General features: G+C 41.1%; 1 protein-coding gene across 2 annotated transcripts; it reads left to right on the forward strand.

Moving 5' to 3' along the window:
- Positions 1 to 620: 620 nt before the first annotated feature.
- On the forward strand, positions 621 to 11,845 carry LOC146704716 (CD81 antigen-like). Of its 2 annotated transcripts, none has more exons than XM_085462031.1 (8): positions 621 to 742; positions 3,270 to 3,384; positions 8,277 to 8,374; positions 8,476 to 8,550; positions 8,691 to 8,804; positions 8,931 to 9,032; positions 10,962 to 11,045; positions 11,162 to 11,845. In XM_085462031.1, the coding sequence occupies exons 1-8, from the start codon at positions 692 to 694 to the stop codon at positions 11,225 to 11,227; spliced, it is 705 nt and encodes a 234-aa protein (XP_085318157.1). In that variant the 5' UTR covers positions 621 to 691; the 3' UTR covers positions 11,228 to 11,845. The 2 variants fall into 2 exon arrangements, with proteins under 2 accessions (XP_085318157.1, XP_085318156.1); XM_085462030.1 differs by lacking the exon at positions 621 to 742 and adding an exon at positions 1,465 to 1,628.
- The last annotated feature ends 306 nt before the right edge of the window (positions 11,846 to 12,151 follow it).

Raw genomic sequence — 12,151 nt, forward strand, 5'->3', positions numbered from 1 at the left:
GATGTCGAAAGAGATATATAAAGAGAGGGAAAACGCCGACAGAATAAATCCAGCTCTTTAAACTCACTAGTATGCGACAGTTGATAGATCAGCCCTGAGGAAGGTTTATGACTTTCACAGCAAGGTGACTGCGGTGATGATGATGGTAGTGGTGCTGGGTGGAAAGCTCCTGATGGAGCTGCTCAGTCCTTCTGTTGCTGCCTACAGACTCACCTCCTTCACACTCCCGCTCCCTTCCTGAATTTAACGACACGCCGCCACTAAGCAGCAGGTCTTTGTCTCAGCGCTGAGATGCTTCCTCGCTCACAGACTTCACTGCCGTTCATGCATCGCTGAGAAGAACACATCCATCGCTCTTTTTGATGGGAGGACCACCCCGTTCCCTGCACTGCTGATAAAGAAAATCAAAGATGAGAGGGCGACAAACCTCCCCCAAGAAGAAGAAAAAAGAAGAAAAAACGCCCAAACGGCCAGTTATTCTCACCGAGCACAGCTCTTCTCTCAGCACAGATGGAGCATGCCCAGTGGAGAGCCCTGCGTTTATTAAAAACACGCTGTCAAATCCCCCAATTACTGTAAGGATGCTCAAATAATCATCCTTGCTCAGTTTTACTTGTCCTCCTCCTCCTCCTGCTCGCTGAACGTCGTCGCCCAGAGGGTAAATGCAGGGTTAGCGCCTCTAACAGTCCGGATGCTGCCAGGGAAGGTCTTCATCATCTTCACGCACAGCTGGCTGGAGAAGGTGTGACCCTGAAGCCATGAACGCGCACATCTGCTCGTAGCATAAAAACACTATTAGAAGACGGTAAAGCTTCGTGGTTTGCAGACAAGTTCAGACAAGAGCTGAGAGCTCAGATATGAACACAAAGACCGGAGAAGATTCAAGATTTGCGCAAGTCTGCGTGCTGCACAGCGCGCCTAAATAATTAGTCGATGAGGATCGTGTTTAATTCGCCAGCAGAGGGCGCGACTGCTCAAAGCAAGGAAATTTTATGGTCCGAATCATTTCAAACATTAAAAAACATAATAATTAAAGTTGGCAGAATTGCTTCATAATCTAACTAAAAAAGTAAGTAACAAAACAAAAACAAACAATGAGATATTTCTAAAAATGCCAGTTTTATAGCTTTATAGTGTTTTTAAAGCTGTTTTGAATATGTGATTTAGTTGATTTAAGTTGCTTTAAAAAATTGTCCTTTCGTTCGTTCGTTCGTTCTTTCTTAAATCTGGAATACTCCCTAGTGTGTTCACATTTTATGAAATCATTGGTTTTTTACTTGCTCACTCGGGTAGATGGGCAACTTGTTATTCACTCGGCCACCTCCTGTCCAGTTCACTTGGTGGGCAGTCCTCCCGTCTCGGTTTTCACTCTTGATTATAAAGGAGGAGTTTGCTGTATGAGTCCTTCCAGCCCAGCTGGCCGAACAAACTGAGCCCCCCCCCCCCCCCCCCCCTCCCCCCCTCCCCCCGGCAGTGACTGTGTGATCCTGGGAAGTAGACTCCTCTCACTCTCACAACTTGTTTGATTTGGGCGTAAGGACGAGCTGACAAGACCTGGAAACATGGCTGTTACGGGCTGTACGAAATGCATTAAATATATGTTATTCTTCTTTAATTTTATTTTCTGGGTGAGTCGACCATATTTTTGTTCTCCGACGTTAGTTCTAAATTTATTTGAGTAACGTAGACTTCCTCTGCTTCTTCTTCTTTTGTTTCTCTCGTTTTCTGTTTAACTGATTTAACAGCTGCAATTTTACACATCTGTGAAGACCATAGCTTAAAATAATTTCAAAAAGATAAGCACAGAGGAGTTTCCCTCCTGAACTGCTCTACAAATTAAGCTGCTCCCTCTTAGTGAGAAGGGCAGCATCCATCCATCCACACAGGCACAGCGCACAAACTCTTGGCAGGAGCTAAAAATGCTCTCCCAACCTTCATCAACTTCTTTTCAGCCTGACTGAGCAAACGGGGAAAAGTGAGTGAAAGAGCCGGGAGGTAAAAGCCCTCCAGGCTGGCTGGTGTCTCTTTCCCCCCCTCCCAGTCTTTTTTACCGGGATTGTACTCTCTGCCTGTCACTCATCATCTGTACTTCAGGTCCACCGTTGATTTAACCAGTGTTCACCTTAACTGTGAACTCCAGACAAAAAAAAAAAAAGATTTCAGTTTAAAAAAAGACTGAAAGACATTTAGGTGACGGGAATAGGTGTTTCCCTCCGACTGTTTCCTTTTCCTAGAGTAATTCCCAAATTCCTTAATTCCTAAACATCGTGCTCAGACTGCACTGTGTGAAATTTCACATCATTTTAGTACATTCACCCTGTAAACTGAGCTCTTCTCAAGGCAGTCCCTTTTTTCCTTGCTTCAGTAATATGGGACAAGCCACAGTAGTTAAACAGCCTAATCTGGGTACATCAGTACATCACTGCAAACTATAGATATCCATTTTAAGTGCAGAATTGACCATTTGCATGGGGTGTTTTTAGATTTCCATTTGGTTTGCCTGTTTAGAGTGTGTTTTTGTTTTTAGGACGAACAGAATGCCCATATCCTGGACATGCTGCACTTGATTGAGTGTTTCCTCTGCTGGCCTCACTGCTGTGCCTGTCATTGTAAAAGCGCTAAGCCCCTTCTTCCTCATTTTGCTATTTTCACGCTGAGGATTCCGTTTCCTGTTTGCTGAGAACAATGGATTTCAGCCATGGCCAAAAAACACAAAAAAGAAACGAAAAGAAAAGTGCAGATATAAACACGGGCATGTGAACAATAACAGGAGCTACGTGCACTTTAGCTGTTCTATGATGACACTTGTCAATATATTTTTGCTTCATCAGATACATAATTTAGAAGAGAGATCAGGGAGTTGAAGTTGAGTCGATTTTAAACAATGCTGCGTGGACATGTCTGTGTCGTGGGTCACTGAGGTGTCAGGATGTCCTTTCTTTTCTTAAATGACAGGGGGACAGGTCACACACACACGCACACACACAGATATTAGCAGAAAGGCTTTGGTGTGGATTTGATCTCCCGAAAGTCAGCTTTCATGTTGTCTTAGATGTCACGGTGCTGTCACATGTAAAACATGCTGATGGGTCTTTTCTAAAAAGTCTTTAAAATTTAAAAACTACAGGATGATTTTAATATTCATGCTTCCTTTTCACTTTCATTTCAGACACTTAGGTGGGTCTGATCCTCATAAAGGATTCATCAAAGTGACCAAAAAATATGAAACAAAACAATTAAAAACCTTTTTTTGTTTCTTTCTGGGACAGCTGGCCGGAGGTGTGATCTTAGGAGTGGCTCTGTGGCTACGCCACGACAGTCAGACCAGCAACCTCCTCATTCTTCAGTTTGATGATCAGCAGGCACCGGGCACCTTCTATATCAGTGAGTATACACCAATAATTTGAATAATAGTGAACTGGTCCTCAGGACTGTGTGTAGTGAGGCAAGGAGGGCTGCTAGAGGAGAGGTGTGGACAACCAGGAGAAAATGTGGAAAAAAAAAAGAAAAGTATGTGTAATTATGTTTTTAAAGGGGAAGAAATAAAAAAAAAAAGTGAACTTTATTGTTAAGGAGTATTTAAAAAATTGGGCAGGTGTTGGGGATTAATTCTTTTTGGGTGGGACCAGAAAACATTTGCGAGCCACCAACTGTCCTGAAATACACCCCTCCCTAACACACACAGAGCTCATGGAAATCATAGTTTTGAGTTGGTCTTCAAAACTTTTACCACAAGTAGATTATTCTTAGACCAGTTTTGAGGTGGCTTTAACACCACAGGGAGATTGTGCCCAGATTTAATGTTGGGAAAGCTGTTAATATTTTATGTTTCAAAGCTAAATATTCACAAAGTGAAGTGGCCTCATTTTGGCATCTACGGATTCTTACATTATAGCTCATACCACCCTCTCATTCAGAGTCAGGTTTCTATTTTAAGGATACTTTACTTCATATAAGGAAACTGCTCTGCCCTCGTTTTTCATCCTTATCATGATGGAAAGTTTACATTTAACAAAGTGATCAAATTTAACTCACGTGCTTCATGGTGAGCTGTGAGTGACATCCAGATATTTTGGAAATAGTAGGCGTGACACGACCTCTAAGAAGACCAGGAAACAGGACTTGCGTACATCCGCAGCATGAATTAAAAGCGGCAGGGCCAGGAGCTACACCTCAGTCCACATGCTGTAAGGCACATGCAGGAGAACATCTCTGATTCAGTTTATGGAAAAAGTCCCAGCCTTGATGTTCTTTCAAGAGAGAGGCCAGATGCTTCAGACAGATGTTTAAACACATGCTGGCTTTGAGAAAGTGGTCTAAGAGCGCAGCTGAAGCGATCATGAGCCTTCTGTTGTTCACACTTTAAAGTATTTTATCCTCAGGAAAATTCAGGAGTTCTGCACTACTGAACCGCAGCTCCATCTCTGTAACTGCACATGTTTTGCATTTTTTAACCTTTGTGTTGTGTCATGCCCACGACATGAACTAAGGTTATGGGTTGCAAGCACGTCTCCTTCACTGCCCTCAGAAGTCCTAAGGTTGGCCATGAAACCTACAATACATGATACAATTTAAAAATGTCAGCAGTCCGTGATCTTGGTTTGTTGTGGTGGTGAACTCTAGTGAGCCCATTAATTTACATTTGGGCCCCTGCTGCGCTCCCATACTTACTCCTCAGTAAGTATACGGAGCAAAGGCGGGCCGTGCTTTTTATAGAGGCGAGACACACTCGTGATTTTAAAGGTAGGGCGGCAAGTGGGGCCCACCCAGGCAAGATCAAGAGACTGCTTCTTCTTTTTTCCTCCCCTGTCCCTTAGACATACGCCCTTACATAATTCAAAAAAACCTTGTACATCTGCACATTATCCCTCAAATTAGAGTTTGGAATGGATGTTTTTAGCATGCTGGCACACCAAAGTGGTATTTATGTAAGACTGAAAATACACACCATCCTGCCTCTTCACCAGAGCTTGAACCCATTACTTGTGGCAGCTGACAGTAGTCTGGTCTGGGTAGTGTTACAACTCCTCGTACTGTACATTTCTACAAAACATGCTTAATGAGGCTCTTAGAGGCAGATAAGAATTAATTCCCCCTCTCATGTCTGTATGTAAATATGAGATTACAGCCAGGACTGGAAAACAAGGGATAAAAGCTTATAAGGCAAGCCAAGAGCTGACTAAACCCAGAAGGTTTACACAATGTTGTGAACTCTAAAAGTGCCAGTTGTCTTTATACATGCCCCCATGTTCGGCTTCATGATAAATCACCATATTTGACAGTACAATCACAATGAGAGAGGAGCCAACCAATTAGACCACTATTTTCAGTGGCAGGAAGTAGATACATTTCCTTGTATTTTTAACTGCACTATTCTCACCTCTGTAGCCCAGTGAGTCAAACCCCCAAACTGCCCCTGATATATCAGCATGTGTGTAAAGCTCTTTGGGTGGTCCACTTTTTTATTTTAAATTGGATCTGTTATGTTCATTTGCAACTCCCCCTTTTCTTGGAATTTTTCGAGTAGCTTGCGTGATTTCAATGTTCATAATAATCCTTATTTATCTTACACTTAGGTCCTGATGCAGGCTTTCGGTTCAACCTCTGATTCAAACAAGCCGCTTCGGTCAGAAAAATGGAAAAAGTCCTTGTGTGTCTCTTTTGTCTGCCCTTTTTGTTTTAAAGTCTTTGAAATAACAAGAGAAAAGCCAAATAGATCTTTTTTTTAAACAACTAACCCTCCTCACATAATTTCTCCACTGACATGCTGTATAACAGGCTTCGTCTCCGTTGTCTTGCTCCTGCCTTTTCCCTTTTTAAATACTGGATGAGACGAGCAAGTGGGGCTTTTAGCTGGCGCCCACCCCACCACCACCACTTGGGGAGATTACACTCTGAGACAAGAAATAAATGAACTACCCCGGGGGTTTAAAATCGCCTGTCTCCCTTAAAGTCTCAATAGCCTTCAAGCTTCAAAAGGTGTTGTCATAGTAATGGAAGGCAGTGGAAATAATGCCTGCTTTGCCGCGTTGCCGGGTTACTGGCCCTGGTAGCCGTTTCACAGCGCGACAAAAGAGAACGAAAAAGGAGGGGTAGTGAGTCGACACACAGAGAGCGCAGATCTAAGGATGGGAGATAGTTCTGCGTGATAAATGAGGTACAGTGTGAGGTATTGGAGACCTGCAGATGCAACAGAGTCAGAGTCACTTACTGTCTGTCCCCTTTTTAGACTGCTCTGTCAGGCCACATTAGAGGATCGGTGTGCTTTGTTTTTTTATGCACACAAGAATAGAAAAGCCAGAAACAGACTGTTCCCGAACCATTTCCCACTAAAAGCACCGCTAGAAGACCCCCTTCACATCTTATGTAAAAGTAGCGGTACACTGCACGCTGCTAGTTTAGTCCAGCAGCTCTAACTTTAGCAGCTGCCCTCTGAAGTTTGTAAATGTAGGATAGAAAGGGCTGTGACTGATTTTCATATTCCTAGTTTGAATTTTTTCCCTTTATATGGAGTCTTTTATGCTTTGTGAATTACATAGTTGAAGATATTGTTTCACTCCCCTCTAACATGGTTCAGGAGTCTAGTCTTTGGACATCATCTCGTAATATGAGATCTTCTGTACTCTTGGGGATTTAAAAGGTGAGATTACTTTGGGTACTTTGGGAAGTACTGGTCTAATATTAGGTGGTGCGGTGGTTAGTTCTGCCACCTTACAGCAAGAAAGTCATGGGAGTGAATCTAGGCTGGAACTTTTCTGCATGTGTCTTCCCACAGTCCAAACACATGCCTGTCTCTGTGTTAACACTGCAACATACTGGCAACCTGCCCAGGGCCTAACCCCACCGCTCACCCTGTGAGAGCTGGGATAGGCTCCCTGAATAAAATAAGTGAAAGAAAATGAATGAATGGTTTAGTATCATGAGAATTTCTTGCTTATTGTGCCTATCATGTTGTGTTATCCAATATCATGTTCTGAAATCTAAACCTGAGCTACAGAAGAAATAAGAAAACTGTAAAATAGCAGAAAATCTCTAAAAGGATTCTTAAAGTTATAGCTCGTTGGATGGATATCATGAGATTATTATCAAACAAATTGCAGTTTGTCAGGAATGTTATATCTTCTAGATTTTTATTCATGCTGATAATTTGTTTTCATTAAGATTTTTTGTGTGTGTTTGAGCGGTGTCCACCCGCACCCTTCTCGTGATGCCTCTGGAGAAAACTGATTGCAGTTATTCTTTTTTTGTATGTGTGTTTCTTTTGCGTGGGCAAATTTCCTGGTGTAACACAAATATGCTGCCATTTAATAGGAGATCTCCACAAAAGTGGTAGAAAGCGAGTACGCACAGTGCTTACAGCACAGCTTTCATGCTGGGTGTAGTTGAATGCAACGCCTGCTAGGAGACAATTCCACATGACTGATGCTGCACATGAAATTTTTTCCTACAACGCAAATGCTGAATCTATAAAACACAGTCAATTTCCTTTAGAGACTCTAACAGTAAATAAAGCAATTACACTTGGCTTCATGTGAGGCAACCGACGTCAAATTACTGGTTTCATGTTATCACCAATAAGTAAAGCAACTCATGTATACACGAGAAGAGATTAGAGGGCACAGTAATTCTGAAGGAGACTTTATTGCATTTCAAGTAAATTTACTTTTTATATAATCCTACACCGATAATGCAAAACAGATTTTTAGCACCCACACAGTGTTTTTTCCTTTAAGCTGCAGAAAACACAAACTGGGCCTCTGCTGTAACTGGAGCTTTATTACCATCCATTGACTTTCTGCTAGTGTGGAGTGCCTCCATTATGGCTATGTGCCATTTACATTTAAAATATATATTTTTTAAACATAATGCCAGTTTAAATTGCAAATAAAAAAAAATGTGTGTACATTTGTGGGTGGGTGTCAGTGAGTGTCTGTCCTTCTGTTTCCTGGGGAAGTATAATGGTCCAGGTCAGAGGTCAGTACAGAGGGGGGTTGAGGGTGTCTCAAGGGAATTTCCTCCCCTAAGGGAAGCACGCAGTCATCTCTGCCTCTCTTAGTCAGGATCTGGAATCTTACCTTCAGGATGTCAACAGTTTCATTCTACAGAGTCATCAGGAAGTCAAAACCCAAACAATGAGCAGTGGACTAGCGAGCAGTGGGAACATGCAGGTCTAACACTGCTGCCCTCTAGTGGTGCTGATGATGCGCTGTCGCTATGATAAATCAAATGTCTTTAAGCCGTTGATGGACAGTTTCCTGCTCACTGTGCGTTTACAGGTGTGTACATACTGATAGCTGTGGGAGCTGTTATGATGCTTGTGGGCTTCCTTGGATGTTATGGTGCCATTCAGGAATCTCAGTGCCTTCTGGGCACAGTGAGTATACCGTTTTATCCACAAGTGACACTTTTTTTTCCAAATAAAGTATTTTAATCTTTGGAGTCACTGAAGTTAAAATAAATATCTTTGATTTGTAGTTCTTCTTCTTTTTGGTGATCCTATTTGCCTGTGAAGTGGCTGCAGCAATCTGGGGTTTCATGAACAGGGACACTGTAAGCACACACACACACAGTCACGGTTCACAGCATGTTTGATGTCTGCGTTGATGTTCCTTCTCTGCACCTCTAGTGAATCGTCTCTGTTTGTTGCTGTGTCTGTTGAACACCCCATCCCCACTCCTGATTATTCACAGATCTCCAAAGAACTGATCAATTTCTACGACTCTGCGTACATCAAGGCTATGGATGTGTCTGGGTCTGCCAGTAAAGACAGCGCCATCAAGGTGTTGGATGTCTTCCACAAAACGGTACGAAATGATGGGGGAAAAAATCATCACATTCTTTTTTTTTTTGGCCCTGCTGCTTTGTTTTTGAAATGACAGGGTACAGAAATATTGTTGACTTCATGTTCCTGTGTTTTCTTTCTTGTTCAGCTCGACTGCTGCGGTAAAGGAGACGACACGGCTCTCTTTTTACAACTTGCCACCACCTTATGTCCTACAAAGTCTCCAGAGGATTTTCAGTTGAGATCTCAGGTATGCACAAATCTTTTGTTGTCTTCCCACTCCTTTTCAATATGTAACTAAAAACAGGTGAAACAATATTGAAATGTATTAGCTTTATTTTGTAAAGCATTTTTTTTCTTTTCTTTGCTTAATGAACTTTGTATATTGTTTCCATGATCGAAATAAATTAACACACAAACAAGTATTAGTAGTAATAATACTACTAACAACATTAATACTAATGTAAGCTTGTTTATTATATTTTTGTAATATTAAAAAAAAATCACTGTAAAGTATTACTAAGGAACTGGGTTGCTACATGTCCCAAATGTAATATGTTCAAGTACATTTAAAATACATTTAGTCCCGTGAAGGCCACAGCAAGTGAATCACATGTGTGCTCACATCATTCAGTAATTCCTTACTCATCATGGACTGTCACTCTGGAGAGACCACTCCCTTTAGGATTTGTCTTAATTTGCAGTGATATCTCCCTAAGGGACAGCTGGACTGAAACCAAGCAAGTGTTGCAGAGCTGATTAGCTCTCATTACTATGTAGGATTCACGTTTTTTTTTCCTGTAGTTTTGTAGATTTGTAGGTATTTTGTTGGTTTTTCAGTGACTGCAGTGCGGTCACGTTAGACAGAAAATGTTAATGTTAAGAAATTTCAGGTATAACAAGTTTGCAATATTCTTAAGACACCTCTCAGGCTCAAGGAACAAATCAGTGTTATTGCTACACATAACAGACAACTTAGCAAAGAATCAATATTGAATTGCCTCTTTAGCCACTGTTGCTGTCAGTCTATCATAAAAACACAAAGTTGTTCCCATTTCTTTCGTTAAATTTACAAAAAACACAGTTTGACAGGCATAAAGTTGCACTTTTGCACCAACATGGTGACTTAAAAAAAACGTTTGTTAAAAACTTAGCATATTTCAGCACTGTGTGCTGTGTGTGTCCTTAAAGATTTGAGGAGAGTGAACAATTGGAGAACAAAAGAAGTGACAGGCCTAGAAAAAGCTGTTTATATATAGCAGATAAACAGTATCTGAGCCACGACCTTAAGAAACAGGAAAAAACATTCAGCAAAGACTAGATGCATCTGGCTCTTCAGTTGACCCATGCACTGTTCCCTGAATCGTCATCAGAGATGGTCTGAGTGGAAGGATAGCTGTCAAGAGGCCATTCTTAGCCAATTCTTCCTGTTTTGCCTAAGGAAGTGAAAGAGCGAGCAAAGGCTGAGGTATGCGAAAATACACACAAACTGGACTGGAAATCAGTGGCAACAGGTCAAATGAAGTGATGAATGAAAACATTTGAAACTTTGGGTTAAAATCAGCGTCAGTGAGTGTCTACAACCAATCGATAAAACACAGTGGAGGCATCATTTCAGTTAGTTGTGTTGGAAATCTTGAATTGCTGAAATTCCGAACACAGAAAAGTAGAATCAGACTTTAATATCGTATGAAAAACGTCTGATTGGCAAGGGCTTCATTTTTCAGCATGGCAATGATCCCATACACAGTGCCGGTGCAGTGAAAGCATACACAGATGCACGAATAGAAAAACACAGTAAAATAAGGCTAAAATGTCAGATTTTTATTCTTTGACAATTACTTGTCATCGTGATTTTAAAAAGAGTTTGGAGATTCTGACATGACACATGCAAGGATACACCTCATCATATTTAGTAAATGACCAAACTTGGTGATACCATTAACAATGACTTGTATCCTCTTATAACTGTTAATATGAACATTGCTATCAGAAATCATTTAATTCACCATTCAGAAAACTGATCAGAACAAGCGGATATTCTCCACCTTGTTTTGACTGCAGGCTCTGCTCTCAGTTATTAGTGAGCCGTAACAGTATGTGTGCAGAGTGAAGAGCATTCTCATTCATTACTGTGGCGTGGTCAGCATTCCTTATTTTCCCTCTTTCTCCCTGTCAGAGCTGTCATTATAAACTGATCGAGCTCTTCTCTGAGAAGCTCTACGTCATCGGTCTGGCCGCCTTGGTCGTTGCTGTCATCATGGTGGGTATTAGATTGAAAATGCATTTGTCTAAATCTCTGCTTTCATCAGCTGTGATAACATTGCAGGTACTGGAATACTCCCTTTGAATTAAACTGCTTTCATCTTTCACATTTAGATCTTTGAGATGATCTTCACCATGGTGCTCTGCTGCGGGATCCGCAATAGCCCCGGAGTATACTAGCAGTGCAACAGGCAGCAAGAGCCGCACCATCCTGTATTGGAATCATTTTGTTGTGTGTTTCTGTGCATCGGCTCCACTTCTTCATGCTTAAGTCACAAGATGGATATTTCTGCATTTGTTTTATTTTCTAGAGAATTGAAAGCTGTTTTTAAGATCTGTCTTCACTAACTATTTAGACAGTATCGTAGTTTCTAGCAGTGAGATTTTCCTTATTTATCATGGAAAATGTCTTCATTATAAATCTTTTATACATGCAATTTGTTGTGAAATATTTATCTGTCAGTCATTAATTCTGTTTTTACAGATGTATAAATTGTACATATACTTCTCATATGTTCATGACAGGAGTTAGTGTATTCCCTGATTGATTGTTGCATCTTGCTTCAGTGTGATAGTAATTTAAGTGGCAGGCTTTCAATAGTTGAAGGAAATATTCTGTTTTGCTCAAATAGCAAAAGAAGAATCGACGAGCATGTTTTCAGTCCGCTGTGTGTTTCTTCCTACTTGAACTTGCTAAACACCTTTCTTTAAAAAAAAATAGGATAAAACATCAATATCTTCGCTCATAACCGGTTTTAATAACTGTAATAAATTATGCTAACTCTCTTGTACCATTGATTCGTCTTCATCTTTGTCTTTTTTTTCTTTTCTTTTTTTGTTTTTGACTACTCCCTTTAGGTGTTGTCACAGAGGATTAACTTTCTTATTCACATATTTGACTTGGCAAAGATTTATGGCTTACCTGACGCGATCCTCCTCACTTACCCAGGCTCGGGCTGGCAGTGGGAGTGCACTGGCTTTTGGCCCTCAGGGGCTTGCTTTCTTGCATCGTTGCTTGTGATCTATAGGTTGAAGTGCTTTCTTATGTCTTAGGGATTTTGTCACATTGCTTCCCATTAGTTAAATTAAAAACAAAAATAACAA

This window comes from Copadichromis virginalis, linkage group LG7 (assembly GCF_057382275.1).
Source record: "Copadichromis virginalis isolate Kocher_CV1m ecotype Utaka linkage group LG7, C_Virginalis_male_GT1.1, whole genome shotgun sequence".
NCBI classification, from domain to species: Eukaryota; Metazoa; Chordata; class Actinopteri; order Cichliformes; family Cichlidae; genus Copadichromis; species Copadichromis virginalis.

What these genes read in the sequence shown, in the direction of transcription:
- LOC146704716 (XM_085462030.1), top strand. Translation starts at nt 1,563, where the DNA reads ATGGCTGTTACGGGCTGTACGAAATGCATTAAATATATGTTATTCTTC. An exon ending in TCTTTAATTTTATTTTCTGG is followed by an intron (nt 1,629 to 3,269) that starts GTGAGTCGACCA and finishes TTTCTGGGACAG; the next exon opens with CTGGCCGGAGGTGTGATCTT. An exon ending in GTTTCATGAACAGGGACACT is followed by an intron (nt 8,551 to 8,690) that starts GTAAGCACACAC and finishes GATTATTCACAG; the next exon opens with ATCTCCAAAGAACTGATCAA.